The sequence below is a fragment of the Eulemur rufifrons genome, chromosome 27 (assembly GCF_041146395.1).
Source record: "Eulemur rufifrons isolate Redbay chromosome 27, OSU_ERuf_1, whole genome shotgun sequence".
Lineage (NCBI taxonomy): Eukaryota > Metazoa > Chordata > Mammalia > Primates > Lemuridae > Eulemur > Eulemur rufifrons.
In genome coordinates, this window is record NC_091009.1 from 31,287,391 (window position 1) to 31,303,011 (window position 15,621).

Sequence of the window (15,621 nt, forward strand, 5' to 3'; positions counted from 1 at the left end):
GCTAAGTTTATGTCCACAAAGGCCCAGCTGCCCGGCTGTTGTTCTGTGTATGTCTGAGCACATTGTTGGAGGGGAGAGCTGTTTATCACCTACATCCAAGGTCAGTGAGTGGCTGTGCCTGGTCCGCCCTGGCGGAGGGGGCAGCTGGTGACACTCTGGGTGCCAAGAACTTGCACAAGATGGCTTCCCAGCCAGCCCTTTCCCTACACCCTTAGCCGTGAGCTCCCAGCCTTAGTTCAGGGCCCTGAATAGGAAGCAAGGATCCCTCCTGAGCCAACAAAGGCAGTTTCCTCACTGACTCTATTCAGAAGGTGCCTCTCTATGTTGTCCACTTGTCCATTTGTTTATTCAATGAGCATTTATTGAGCACCTACTATGTGTCAGGCACTGTGCTGGTCACTGAGGATACAAAATGAGTAAGACATGGTGTCACTACTCAAGTTTCTTCCAGACTTCAGTATTGTAGATGCAGTGTAGGGAAAGCGGGACCTACAGGGGCTGTGGGGCCCAGAGAAGGGGCTCCCTGTGCAGTCAGGGGTGGTCAGGGAAGGCTTCCTGGAGGAGTCAGTGCTCCACTGAGACTGGGAGAAGGGGAGGAGGGTAGGTGGGGTGGGAGAGAAGGGCCTTTTGAGAAGTCTCTGCTGCTTGGGGCTGTCGAGCAGTTCAGCATATCAGGGGCCGGGGCTGTGGAGGCCAGGGAAGCTGCCAGCAGCATGATTGCAAAAGCGATCATGTCCTGTGGGGACACAGAGCAGCAGCCCCATCATCTGCCCCTGGAGACACCTTCTCCGAGGGAAGGTAGAACTGTGCACCTGAAAGACAGGGGTTGCAATGGCAGGAAGCAGGTGAGCTGCACAGACACACAGTCTTGTGCAGGAGAGCAGGGTGGAATCTGGGCTTGCGGCGGTGAGGGGAGAGGGCTGGAAGGAGAAGGGAGTGACATTTCTGCTCTGGAAACCCGCAAGCTCAAAGGTGCAGAAGCCAGAAACCCGCTGAGTCTGGGCTGGGAGGCAGTGAATAGACTCCCGCGGCCAGAGTGGTGGTTTAGGGCAGGCTGGGAGTTGAATGAGAGAGGGCCTGGGGGCGGGAGGTACACAGTGCGGGGGGAGGGGGGGGGGGCTGAGTTGCAGCCCACACTTGGCTGGAGAAGCCATTTACCTGTGGGGCTGCACCCACCTGGAGGAGGCGCTGTTGTCCACGTCACACAAAGGGCACCTAAGGGCCATCGGAGTCTCTGAAGGGGTTAAAGGCAGGGACAAGTATTATTTAGGGTTAAAAGGAGGGATAGCGCTAGGAGTAGGATTGGGCTAAAGGTAGGGCTAGGAGCCTACCTCTGCTTTAGGGGCAGTGTCCCGGCAGCCCTGGGCCGGGAGCTGGGAGACCTGACCCACTCACCATGTGGCCTCCCCTCGTGGGGCCTTGGTGTCCTCAGGGGCACACTGATTGGACTGGACGATCTTCCTGCTCTGACGTCCTGCGATCTTCTGAGAAAGATCAGGCTGGATTTCGGGAAGCCCAGGCCTCGGTGGGGCTGGATTCTGGCCAGCATGGCGCAAGGCTCTGCTCAGGGCTGCCCTGCCCTGGCGACACTCAGCCTGGGCTGGTTCTTCCCACGGAGCCTCCCAAGCTCACCGTTTTCCTGGCTGGTCCCAAGCACAGCCCAAACCATGAAGTTGCAGGGCCCAGCATGATGCCAGAGGGCGTATTAGTTTCTTACTGCTGCCTTAACAAATCACCACAGTGATTCAAAGTGACACAAGTTCATTATCTTACATTTCTGGAGAGCAGGAGTCCAAAATCAGTCCCACTGGGCTGCGAGGCAGGGTGTTGGCAGGTCTGCTTCCCGCTGGGGGCTCCGGGGGAGAGGCCTAGTCCTTGCCTTTCCAGCGTCTAGAGGCTGCCTGCGCCCCCCGGCCTGTGGTCCCCTCGGCCTTCAAGGCCAGAAGCGTAGCATCTTCTCCCCCCTCCACCCTGCTTCCTCCCCACATCTTCTACCACCCTGGTCTGCAGGCCTTACGTGGTCCTACGAGGATGCTTATGATTAGACTGGGTGCCCCCCAGCCCCCCATCTCAAGCTCCTTGATTTAATCACGCCTGCAAGTCCCTTTGCCATATATGGTAATATATTTGCATTTTCTTTAGACACGGGCATCTTTGGGGGCGTGTCCAGCCTGCTGCAGGGAGTGCTGCCGGGGGCTCTTGGGCCGAGGGCACCGTTTCTGCCTCAGTGTCTGGGGAGGGTCCTCCCTGGCCAGTGCGCACCTGTGCCAGACGGAGCCTCATGGCTCTGGGACAGCTGTCCCTGCTCTGTAGGCACAATGGGAAGTGACCTGGCCCCTGGGCAGATGTGCACGGGGAAGAGGGTGGCCTTTTCTGTAGGAGGGAGGGCAGGAGGCCGGCTGCAGGGGCGCACTCAGTCAGGGCAGCACGCGGGGCCACAGCGCCGAGACTCCCAGCGGGTGTGGGCAGCCTCCCGCCGGAGAGCGGCCTCTGCGCCCGCTCCACACGTGAAGGAAGACTGGGCAGGCGCAAGGACAGTGGGGCAGGACAGTCTCATTTTTGAAGGCCACCTTGGAGCGGACAGCAGGAGAGAGAGAGAGACCCCACGGAAGTCAGTGTGTGAACTGGGCTCAGGTCAGGGGGGGTCTGAGGGAGGCGGCTGGAGCCCGGGCACCTCCAGCTGGTGTGGAGGGACGGTGGGGACGGAGTCGGGACACTGGGACCTGGGACGAGGGGTCCCAGCCCCACTCTGCCCAACAGAGTCTGAGGATGAATAACATTCCAAGACCCTCAGAGTCCACAAGTCTTCCTGGTTCCTGCAGAGGGGAGGGTGCCCTGGGTGGGCTGGCTGTGGACATCTGGTCACCCCCTTCCTAGGCTTGTCTTAACTCTCCTTTGCTCTTCTGTTTGTCAGTCTGTTCCCTTTACTTTTTCTCTTCAATAATTAGTGCAGACAATTCATGTATCGAGTATATCAAGGTCTCATAAAAGGTTATTGCGTAAATTATAAGTGCATAACAAGCCAATGCAACAAACTCCAAAAGGCACATTCCCCCAAGCCCCCCAATTCTTCCTGTGATTCCCAGCTGCTCCTTCTGGCCGGTGCCTGCCTTTAATTTCCATCCCTGCCCCTCCGCTTGGGATCTTACGCCCCCGGCCCTCATAACTCCCTCGCCTGTCCTTCCTCCATGGTCACTTCTTACAGCTGACCTGAGGAGAACAGAGGTGGAGCAGCCTGTCAGGCAGTGGAATGCCAGTGTCCAGAGGGCAGGGCCTCCCCTGCTGTGGGTGCTGGGGTGTCTCCCCTAGGGCACTGCTGCCCACTCACTCTCTCCCCCTGCAAACGGGGGGCATGACTGGGGCTCCCTAGCCTCCTGCTGCTTGCCAGGCCTCTCTGTGAACTCTGAGAGGGGTCAGTGTCCTGCCCGTCCTGCCCCAGCCTGGGGCGCTGGCCCATGAGAGGACCGACTATAATAGCCTCAGGATTAACATAGCAGGCATTGTCTTTCTCTGACTATAGGTTGGGTATTATGTGTTCATCAGCCACCCTAAAAATACCCACGAACAGGTGCAGCCCCTGCGACACCCATCCCCCAGGATCTGTCGGGTCCCGGCCAAGACGAAGGTTAGGGCAGGGGAGAGGTGACTTAGTCTCTCTGAGTTCCAGCCGTGGGACTCGGGAGCTGCATGGAACCCGGGAAACCGGGATTCTGGGAAGCACGCATGGAGGAGACACAGAGCACCTGCAGACCCTCGGGCCTCCGCGGGCACAAAGGTGGGCCCTGCTGCCTCTGCTTCAGCCCTGCCCCGGGAACACTCGCTGGAGTCCTCCTGCAGCACTATTTGCGTCCCCCCCCCAGGCGTCTTCTGTGCGCCAGAGCCACGGAAAATCCCTCACACTGAGTGCTTAGGCCTCCTGGGCTTTTGGAGCATGGGCTCAGGGGCCTGGTTTCCACATTTCCTTGTAAGCGATACAGTGTCAGCACGACAGTCCCCTTCCCCCAGCCACTGCTGGCCCCTCCAGGCCTCCTGGTGCCCCTCACTGTAGCCCCTGCCCTCCCTCTCCACAGTCCCACCTCTGCCCCTCCAGACCCCAGGGCTGGCCTGGCTTCCATCTCTCCCATTCTGTGGCTTGCGTCTCCCTAGGTGGGTGGTGGTTTCACTAAGTTGGTGGCCTCTGTGTGCACAGGCTCGGTGTGTGCTCCTGAGCCGTGTACACACGTCTCTGAGCCCGTGTGCCTGCGTGTGCACTGCGGTGTGCATCTGCCCTGCGAGGGGTGCGTGCGGTGGGAGGGGGTGGTGGGAGGAGGGGCAGGGGGAGGGGGCAGCGGCTCTGTTCTATTTTTACCGGCCAGTTGCTGCCGGCCGCAGTTTTCATAGCCTCCCCCCGGCTCTGCCCCTCACAGTCTGCAGCCTACAGCGAGTCACCGGCAGCCCAGCTCCACAAGGACTGAACAAGGTAAGTGTCTGCAGCCCAGGACTTCGGGCCTCGGTTGAACCCAGGCGGAGAACCTGGGGCTTTGGTTTAAGGAGAAAGCGAGGTCTTGGAGGTGGAAGGAGATACTTCCTGCCTGCACAATCGCTATGTCCGTAGAACAGTCCTAAACTGTCCCCACGGCGATTTGTCCCATAGAGTGGTATCTTTCCTTCTGCAAAACCATCGTGAGAGGTGAACACTTTTCCTGGCCGTTTGGGGGCTGTGAGCCAGGAGCAGAATTCTCCAGCAGGAGCCCCAGGGCAGAGCCTACTGGATTCTGTTCTCACACTGGATGCCCAGCAGGTGGCGGGAGGGAGAGAGCCCAGGGGACAGGGGCAGTACTGGGGATCGGAGAGCCGGGGCAGGGGCTGCACTGGGAAGTTTAGGAAGAGCCCGGTGAGCAATCAGAACCAGCAATGCCTGCAGCAGAGGAGAAGGAAGGCGCTCTGGCAGGCAGGACCCGAGCCCCCCGCTGACCAAGGAAACCATCTTGCTCCCTTGTTCTTTGTCTTCGAGGGACATTCCTGGCTCCCTCTGCTCATCGTCTGCACAGGAGGACAAGCGCAGGGGAGGGCAGACTGCCAGCTCGGCTTGGCCCGGGGCCAACCCCTTTGACCACTCCCGGCCTGAGGAGTAGAAGCAGGTGTTGGGGGTCCCCTCGGGGGATGGCAGCACTTTGGATCGGGCCACGAGAGCCTGTAATGCACAAGCCGGGGCAACATCTACCGTGCGATCCCTGGCTGCGGGTGGGGGGGGGTGCTGGTGGTCTCCGACTGGGGGCAGGGGGGCTAAAGGTAGCAGCTGCCACCAGGTTTGGGAGTCTCAGGCCCACGGCGGTTCTGAGATGAGGCTCTGCCGTTCCCCAGATGGGGTGTGGCGGGTGGCAGACAGCCCACAGCCGCAGGATTGGGAGCATAGCTTTGTTAGCAGTCAGAGAGGACAGGGGCGCCCTTGAACTGGGGTCCAAGGTCAGGAGGTGGGGAGCAGGGGGAAGAACATGAGCCTAACTAGGTATTTGTGCGCTTGATTATTAGGTGTGCAGAGAGATCAGTTCCTTCCCCTGCACACACGCACACACATACGTGCGCACACACACACACACACACATACACATTCTCTCTCTCACACGTCACTTACTCACGTATTTATGCACACAATCTCAACCGCATAGTCTAGTGGACCGTCCTTTCCACCCCGCAGAGCCTCAGGGGAGGGAAAGCCCAGCTCTGCGCCAACCAACAGAGATTCTTCACTCCCTCCCTGCAGTTGCGGATTTTCTGATTATCTCCTTGCTTGCTGCTTGTCGGGGACACAGAATCCGGGCCCTCCAGGCCTCCTTGGCTGCTATCTGTATCCTGACTTCTTATCAGGTCCCCGCTTGTCTTCCACAGGGCCTGTCAGGGGTCCCGTCTGGTGGGTGTCAGAGCACGGGCTGGGGCCTCTTGCCTGGCGTGGGACCCCTTGGTCTGGCATTTGTCAGCGGGGCAGGCTGGGGCAGGCCCTGGAGCTTGGCAGGGGCGTAGACTGGCCCCTGAGGATGGGGCCCCACCCTGGTGACAGCGGGCTCTCTGAGGGAGAGGAGGAGGCGTGACCATGGCCAGATGCCCACCAAGAACGAGGCACATCCCAGGGAGACGGACACGAGACCTGCTTGGCCGAGACCCTGTGCCCTCTGGAGACGGCATTCCTGGAGGGTGACGAGGGACAGACAGGCGTGGGGGTGGTTCTCCATCAGCTAGTGTTTCTTTTGGGCTTCCTCAGAGTCTTTGGAGAAGCAGAGACCTCAGAATAAGCAGCTGCCCTGTACGATCTAATTGCAGCCGAGCATCTCGGGAATTTGTGGATGGTGCCCCTGGCTGACAGCTGAGACTCTGGGGTCACGCTCCTCCACCTCCTCCACCCCAGCCTCACTCTCCCCGGGCGGCACAGGCAGAGGTGGAGACCCAGAAGGCTTTGTGACAAGTAGGAGACTCAGGAGAGGTGGCCAAAGCCCTGTTCACCGGGGCCAGGAGGACGCTTCATAGGCACAAAGGGAAAGGAGAGATCAGGGCAGAGCAAGGGGTGGCTCTGGAATGAAATTCTTGGTAGGCGCTTTACATTCCGCACTCCCCTGCTCTGAACCGGGTTCCTGAACCAAGTGCAAACTCCTGACCTTGAGCTCGGTGCCTGCCCATCCCCCACCGGCTCCTCCCGCCCCTCACTGCACCGCCTAGCTCAGGGTCCTGTCCTGCCTGGCCCCCCCACCCCGTTGGCTCCTTCCTTCCCCTGAGCTTCTGCACAACCCCCCGCCCCCCACCTATTGGAATGCTCTGTGCCCAGGCAAGATGGGGAGTCAGGCCTGACTTGGGAACACCTCTGTAGCTTCGCAGACCCCTTTCTTGGCCTGGGACCCAGGGACCACCCGGTCAGGGGGCTTCCAACTGTGCCTCATGGCCGAGTGTCCTCACAGAGGACCATGGGCTCCATGGTAACCCCCTTCCGCCAAGGCCATTTGCTCTTATTGATTGGATTTGTTTTGCTTCCAAGTGTGATTTGGTTTGAACAAAGGATTCAAGAGCTAAATACTAAGTGGAAAACCACCGATCTAACCCCCCTTTTGCAGAGAGGAAAACCCTCCCAGAGAGGGCAGCATAGACCTGAGTGGAACACAGCATTTGCCCTGTGTCCTGGCGGAACTGCCTCCCCACCCAGGGCCTGCCCGCTGGCCTGCCCAGGGGTGCCGGTCACACTGCCCTCCGCGTGCATGGCGCCCTGGAGCTGTGCCCCGTGGCGGCTGCCTGTACCCACCATGTACTGCGCCCCATTCCCCTTCCAGGTCTTCTCCCCCAAGCCCTTCCGTGACCACCCGTCACCCGCAGGATGAGGCCGAACAGCTTGTCGCTCACGGCCCTCGTGAGTGAGCTCTGCCCTCACGCTGCAAACGCGCTTCCCATGGACCCCACTCTGTTCCCCATGGGGTCGGCAAGCTCTACCAGAAAGGGCCAAATAGTAAATGTTTTAGGCTTCGCAGGCCACATAAGGTTTCTGTCCCATATTCTTCTTTATTTTATAACCCTTTAGGCAAAAGCGGGCCGGGGGCCAGGTGGGTCTGTGGGCTGTCGTTTGCTGACCCCTGCCCTACGTCCCTGTGCCATCCTGACTTGCTGGAATCCGTTCTGATTTCCTCTTCCTGCGGTCTGACCCTCTAGCCAGGTGGGGCCCGGCTGGGCGGGGGCGGGAATTTCAGCTCTTCCTCACTGGTGCTTCCTCTGTGCCTTCTAGGAGCCACCCCGCCGCCACCATGCCGGAAGTGTAAGTAGTCTCGCCTCCTCTGGGGCTGCAGGCAGGCAAGTACCTGTGCTGCAGACTTCAGCCCCGTAGCTGAGGCACCGTTTGTTCAGCTCCCCAGGAGACCAGATGCCAAAACAGGGACAGTCCCGAGTGCCTCGACCAGCACTCGATGGCTTCCTCAGTGTCTCCATGTGTCCTCCCAGCCTTTGGGCAGAACTTGCACCCCCAGGGTGCCCTGGGAAGGCCTTTTTGGCCTGGGCTTCAAAGCTTGCCTGTCTGCACTGCTCAGATGAATTGCATGATTTAACCCTGGCCCCGTAGGACGCAAAGCTTTGGGAATTCACCCACCAGCCCAGGGTGGACACTTTGACGTCACTGGAACCCCACCTTGGGGCTTCCCTGACCTTCCACCACTCCTGCCCAACTCACCACGACCAGTACCTCCCAATAAGAACGTCCCGTAGCCCAAAGGGCTGTTGGATTTTTATTCTACTTTGCTGGAACCCTCCAACTGGTCCCCCTGCCTGCTGCCTGATTTCTTTTGGTTACACTGTTGTCACCTGCCCCCTCCTCCCCCAAGCTGGTCTGCATGGTTCTGCTGTGCGTATAGAATACACGCCGCTCACACTCACTCTGTGTTCTGCTCTTCCCCCGTCCCTCCCGTGATGGATGCCTGAAGCGAGGTGAGTGATATTTGGGTGTCTCTGTCCTAGTTAACTCTTCAGACGAGTGGAGGGGGGAGCTCCGAAGAGAGGAGAGAGCTTGGGTTGGGGCCTGACGGGTGGAGGGTGCTCAGTGGCTGAGCAATTTCCCAGGAGATAGAAACACTGGGGGAAGATTCTGGTTGTGGGGCTTCCTAGCGTCCAGGGAGTTGCAGCCCCTGTGCACAGTGTCACTGAGGGTGGTCCTGGGGCCGGGACTGCAGCAGAGCTGGGGGTGACTGTACACCCCTGCTGAGCACAAGTTCTCCCTCGCCTGCTTTGACAGCTCGTCCAGTCCTGGGGGGACCAACCAGGTCCTCACCGAGCTGATCCTGTGCAAAGCCATATTTGAAGGGTAAGGGGACAGTCACTGGGTTAGTCCACCCTAGTCCACCCTGATGGCCCAATGCTGAGGGAGGAGCGAACAGACGGCCTCAGATCCTCCCAGGTCTTAGATAACCTTGAACCTGGCCATTCTATGCAGTATTCAGGCTGCAGAGAACACAGCCTGTGCACAGACTAGGGATGGGGACTGCAGGGACGGGGCTGAGGCTCAGGGGTGGCAAGGTGGGAGTCAGCAGTGCTGATGGAGGGGACATTTGGAAGAGAGAGTCTCGGTGAGAAGGGAACATGCTATTTTTCAACAGTCATATGAATTTCTGAGTTTTGCTGAGGCTCGTCTTAAAGTGAGTGCCCACTGATTGGTGGGCACATGTGGCCATCAGCTCACCAAATGTCGGGGAATCAGGACCGCAATGAAACGTTTGCCATGGGTCATCACCGCGTGTAAACCACAGTGGGAATGGCTACGGTAACAGGCCATTTCTCTTGAAAGAACACATATCTGACGTAGTAAAAATCTAGGCTTTAGGAGAGAAGACAAACAACCCACTGTGAACCGTCAGCTTAGAAATCACACATTTCATGTACCAAAACTCATTTGTTTTCTCTCACGAAAACTGCTCCTCAGAACCTGATCACTTCTACTTTACACACTAGAATAACAACCTAGAGCTGTGCTCCCCCAGCTCACGGCACGTTAGAAATAGGTAGGAAGTTCGCTAGCGGCACTGAGAAGCAACAACCTATGGCCCAGAGGAGACACAAGTGCTCGGAGGTGTTGCAGTCTCGTTAGTTAGGGACTGAGCAGCCCCACTCACCTTCCTCACCCCCGAGGGACCACGGACATGGGGCTAGGACTTACTAAGACTTGTTAGAACATATCTAGTCAGCAAGAATATGTCTAGTATTTTTTTTTTTTTTTTGAGACAGAGTCTCACCCTGTCACCCTGGCTAGAGTGCAGTGGCATCATCATAGCTCACAGCAACCTCAAACTCCTGGGCTCAGGGAATCCTCCTGCCTCAGCCTCCTGAGTAACTGGGACTACAGGCTCATGCCACCACACCTGGCTAATTTTTCTATTTTTTTGTATAAATGGGGTCTTGCTCTTGCTCAGGCTGGTCTCGAACTCCTGACCTCAAGCAATCCTCCCGCCTTGGCCTCCCAGAGTGCTAGGATTGCAGGTATGAGCCACCGTGCCTGGCCAACTAGTTTTTTTGATAAGAAAAGGAAACAGCATTTTGATATCTTACAAAGATTTATATGGGCAGTGTCAACATTTAAAAAGTTTTGAGGTCTACATAGATATGCTTCATTTATCTGGGAAATGCACAGCTTATTTCTCCAGCATGACAGATCATCAGGGTATTTGCTATATTCTCCCCAGAGTACTAAAACATACATTTCTTTCATGCTTTTCAAATGATTTGCACATCCATGATCTCATTTTGTCTGTGGTAACTCTGCGAACTAAGCAAGGTGGGTGGTAGTACCCTTATGTACAGAGGAGGAAGGAGGTGCCCCTGGAGCCATGTGGCCCAGTGTCACATAAGATTCCAGTAGCAGCAGAGCCAGAATGGGAAGTGAGGGCTTCAGCCCCTGGTCAAGGAGCTGACTGCAGCATTCTCTGAATTGGAAGGGTTAAATCACAAGATGAGCTTTTAAGGGACCAAAAAGCGAGCAGAGGTTTGTGAGTAATGATGGTGAACCCCAGGTGGCATTTTTCTTGGCTTGGACCAGAAATCCAGTTCTGCAGGTTCCACCTCACCACCTGTCTCCCGTTTCTCACCCTCAGAGAAAACCCAAGATCACCGCCTCCCGCAAACTCCTGCTGAAGGTGAGGCCGGGGGCTGGACGCAGGGGACATCCAGTGGGAGAGGGAGGGGCAGCAGTGCAGACCCTGAGGGGGGTAAGGGGTTATGGGAGGGCGAAAGGAAGGAGGTCAGAGCGAGGAGGAGGAGGAGGAGGAGGCAGAGAGAGCCTGGCCATCACTGGAGTCAGGGCCAGGCTCGGGGGGGTCAGTGGGTGGGAACCTCAAACTATGGACCCTGGCACCCGCCTGGGGTCCTGAGGGGAGGTAGGGACCAGCTTCTGAGTAGGAAGCTACTAGTGGGGCAGAGGGACTTGCTTTATTTTGGTACATGTTTCTCTCTCTGGAGCTCTGTGGGCCCAAACAGACAAAACGTGGGTGAGAGGAAGACTGTGAGGGACAAACAAGCTCCAGGGCCCGAGGATGCCGTGTGCAGGGACTCGGTGTCTCCTCCCACGCCGCCTGCCCACAGCCACCGCACGCACCTCCACGCTGTACCGCGGTCTCAGACTGGCCCAACCTGGGGCTGTCCCCACCTTCCCTGATGCGGGTGGGACACTCGAGGGCCCGGGCCCTGGCTCAGCGGGTTTGTCCTGTCCAGAGCCTGATGCTGGCCAAGGCCAAGGAATGCTGGGAGCAGGAGAACGAGGAGCGCGAGGCTGAGAAATCGCGTTACCTGGCCGAGCGCATCCCCACACTGCAGACTCGCGGGCTGTCCCTCAGCGCCCTGCAGGTGAGCCTGGCAGGCTGGGCTGGGCAGGGGGCTCCGTGTGTGTGGCCCCAGGGACCAGGAGGTGGAAGCCTGCGTGAACACCAGCTCAAGGCTCTGGAACTTAAAGGTGCTCATCCCTTACAGGGTCTCACTTCCTCTTCCCAGCCGCCTGTCAGGTGGTGATGCTAGATCCCACCCCACAGGGGTGGGAAGTGAGCCTCAGAGGGACAAAGTGACTTGCTGGGGTGGGCCGAGAGCCAGGGACCCGGCTGCACATCAGCCAGTGTGGGGCATGGAGCACAGAGGTGGCCAGGACTCGGGAAGCTCCATTTGTCCAAAGACTTGCCCATCCTTCCTCTCCAGTTTAGTCTTCAGTGTTTTAGAATGCTGGTAGCCAATTGCAAAGAAAAGAGACTGGAAGGAAATACAGAAAAATGTCACCAATTATCTCCAGGTGGTAGCAACACTAGTTATTTTTATTTTATTACTTATGTTTAATACATAGTTTTCAAAAGGCCTGCGATTGACTTATATGCCCTTTATCGTAAGAAAACCATTTTTAAAGCAAACTCGTGCATACAGAAAGGAGAGGAGAGGTTGTCCCCTATGCACAGCCACCGTCCTGAGCCCCAGCGTGGAAGCATTTGTCAGCTCCTCGCCAGAGCCCAGGCTGGCGAAGGGGCTGGGACAGGGTCAAGGGCACTGGGCCTGGTGGCAGAAAGGGAGGCTAGAGACCCAGGGCTCTCCTCTTCCTCTCCACCCGCCTGCCCCAGGACCTGTGCCGGGAGCTGCACGCCAAGGTGGAGGTGGTGGACGAGGAGCGGTACGACATCGAGGCCAAATGCCTGCACAACACCAGGGAGGTGAGTCTGAGGGCGGGGCACGGCCTGGCGGGGCTGGCAGGTGGGCTGGGCAAGGATGCGGCAGCGGTGGGAGGCCCCCTCCTTCCGCAGGCCCTGGGAGGTGGCCACTTAGCAGGAAGCTTTGGTGTCCCCACCCTGGCCCTGTAGGGCTGGTGATGGCCAGAGAGAATAAGCACAAACCTCCTCCCCACCTGCCATGTGGCCTCCTCAGCCCGACAGAAGCCACCCTCTTTAGTCACCCACACAGCAAATCACCTGCTTGTTAATGACATCCTGCCTCTGGGACGCTTTCATGTGCCCGACACCCTTTGATGCTCCCCACACGCCCAGGACGAGGACGCAGGAGAGGCTGTTCTCTGCTCCTTGCAGAGGAGAACACAGAGGCTCAGAGTGACCAGGAGCTTGGCCCAGGTCACACAGTGGTGGTCCCAGGACCGGTGCTCAGTGCTCCCTCGGCACGGGGTGTGGGGGCACCAGCGCCACGCAGACCCTGCTGCTGTGGGACATGGCGGGGTGGGGCAGGGCAGGGGCACAAGCCACTTCCCTCCTTCCCACTTCTGCCCGCCAGGAGTGATGAGGGGGCGGTCACCAAGCTCCGAGAATTCTCCCCAGAGACCACACCCTGGAAATCCCTGCGAGGTCCAGAACCTGCGGGTTTACCCAGCCTGCTGAGCCAAGGCTGAGAGCTGCTTCGAGGCTCGCTGGGGAGGGACAAGTTGGGAGCAGGCACGAGGCTGTGGAAGGAAAGGAGGTGGCCCCCGTCCCTGGCAGCAGCCACTCGCGTCTGGGCGCGGTGGGCCGCCCTGTCACCCAAGGCCCCAGCGCTGGCTAATGAGCTTTCTTTGTCCACTCGTTCATGCACCGGTCCACAGATGTGTCGGGGCTACTAGCAAAGGAATCGGTGGGTTTCAGTCCCAGTGGGTCCAGCCTCGAGGCTGGGGACTTCAGAGTGCGGCTCTGGCTGGAACCGAGCAGTCTGCGGCCCTCGGGCAGGGAGCCCTGTGGCCAGCCCCCCCACAGTGCGCCTTGGCCCCTTCTCACCTGCAGATTAAGGACCTGAAGCTGAAGGTCATGGACCTCCGTGGGAAGTTCAAGCGCCCGCCCCTGCGCCGGGTCCGCGTCTCGGCTGACGCCATGCTCCGGGCCCTGCTGGGCTCCAAGCACAAGGTGTCCATGGATCTGAGGGCCAACCTCAAGTCTGTGAAGAAGGAAGACACGGAGAAGGTGAGGCCCCTCTCCTCAGAACCTTCCACCCCTGCCCTACCAGCCTTCCCCCCGAGTCAGGCCCTCACACAGCCTCAGGCAGGTCCGAGAGCTCCTGTGGGAGGCCAGTCAGCCTGTCAGACAGAACCTTCTAGAACCCTCTGGGAGACCAGTGTGGGAAGAAAGAAGACTTGCTCCCTTCCCTCAGGCTGCTCCAACCTGAGGAGGAGAAACTGGGACACAAAGAAAGGCAGACCAAGGAGTAAATTAAGAATCTTGCACCCAGCATGAAGAGAATGTGGACATTTAGGGTAACGGGGAAAGATGGCTGCCCCGTCATTGCGGGGAAAGAAGACAGCGCTTCATCACGAGCACAGAGATTAGAGAACTGAGCTCAACCACTCAGCATCAAATCACCCAAAGTTGGTTGAACTCACAGTCTCTGTGCTCAGAATTAACAGGCCCTTAAGGAGCAGTGAGGACAGGAATGTAGTGTCTGGCCCAGGAAGCTTCATAAGGAGAGGAGATGAGCCAGGCACTGTGCTGACCAGATGGAAAATGAGGCTGGGCGCCGTGGCTCATGCCTGTCATCCCAGCACTTTGGGAGGCTGAGGTGGGAGGATCACACGAGGTGGGGAGTTTGAGACCAGCCTGGGCAACATAGTGAGACCCCATCTCTACAAAAAAAAAAAAAAAAAGGAAAATAGCCAAATTAATAGGTGACATCTTCTTGGAAGAGGTGGCCTCTAGCTGCAGAGTGTCAGAGCAGGAGGGGGGCGTGGGGCCGTGAGGAAAGGGTGGGCTATGGTACATTGGGGTGGGAACTGGCCCCATAATCCTGCCACTGTCACCCAGAACCCCCAACCCACATGCTTCCTCCTTCCTGTGGCACCTCAGCGTGGCCTGTGTCCACCTGTGTGGCTGCGTCCTGGGACCCTCCAGCTAGGGGAAGGGTGGTGTTGGGATTTCCTATATTTCCGAGGAGGCTGATTTCTCCTGAGCTGGGGGTCTGGCCGCCCCGCCGGCCGGGTCGGTGCTGACGCGTGTGCGACCGCCCACAGGAGCGGCCCGTGGAGGTGGGCGACTGGAGGAAGAACGTGGAGGCCATGTCCGGGATGGAAGGCCGGAAGAAGATGTTCGATGCCGCCAAGTCTCCGACCTCACAGTAGAGGTACCCAGAGACCAGCTCCTTCTCCTTCTCCTCTGGGGCCCAGCAGAGTCTAAGGGATGACTAGGGACACCGGGATAAGGGCTGGGAGTTGCACCCAGGGTGGGACAGGGAGCAGAGCACGAGTCAGCTCTCCTGGGCTCAGCCCCGCCAGCGCTATGGTACCCTGGGCACGTGTCATTTCTACTTTGGGGCCATTTTTGTTCCCTTCATCTATGAAATTGGGTTCGTATCAGGTCAGCGGTTCTCCAAGTGCCGTCCTGGGACCGGCAGCACCTGCAGCACCCGGGGTGCCAGTGGTCGGCCCTCGCCCCAGACTCCCTGGATTGGAAGCTCTGGGGTGGGGCCAGCACTCTCGGGGATCCTGATGCACGCAGAGTTTGGGAACCGCTGGATCAGATGATCCCTGGGGTCCCTCCTGCTCTGACTTTCTGAAAACCTAAGTTATTCAAAATACTTCCCGACCATGTCCTTAATCGTACACCCTGCAAAGTACCCAGCACCCAGTCCCTGCTCCCAGGGAGCTACCATTTGGCGAAGACAAGACTTCCCGCCCTCTGAGGAGATAGCCGGAGACAGTGGGCAATGCGGGCAAATCCGGCCCCATAACCCCCCTCCCCCCACCCCGCGGAGGTGCTGGGAGCACGTGCGATAGTGCAGGGTCTACCCGATAGCGCCAGTCCCAGAAGGCTTTTCGGAGAGCAGGCGCTCTGTGAGGCAGTCATGGGCCAGTGTCATCAGGTGAAGGAAAGGGCGGGTTGGGACAGCTGATGGTGTGACGGAAGCGTAGAGGTGGGAATGAGCTTTGTGGGAGCCCCTTGGCTGATGATGCTGCCCAGGTGTGCAGGGGTGACAAGCCCTGGGGACCGCGTGCGCTGTAGGTGAGTCAAGGGCTCCTAAACTGCACACAGGTCGCTGGAACCGACGGCTTCCACCTCTGTGTCCCTGCAGGCAAGCTTGCTGCGCTGCGCTCTGGGCTCCCACTCCGTGCTTCCCCCTCCAGCCCGGCTCGCCCACCTCCCTGCACCACGTCCAGGTCCGGAGCAGCCCTCCCCACCCCACCTCTGCCCTCCAGCC

General features: G+C 58.6%; 1 protein-coding gene across 1 annotated transcript; it reads left to right on the plus strand.

Annotated features, from left to right (window-relative positions):
* The first annotated feature begins 7,757 nt into the window (after nt 1–7,757).
* TNNI1 (troponin I1, slow skeletal type) lies at nt 7,758–14,545 on the plus strand. Its single transcript, XM_069459541.1, is given in 6 exon segments — nt 7,758–7,772; nt 10,584–10,625; nt 11,200–11,331; nt 12,084–12,173; nt 13,221–13,397; nt 14,438–14,545. Coding segments are annotated over 6 exon segments (564 nt in total).
* Nucleotides 14,546–15,621: the final 1,076 nt, after the last annotated feature.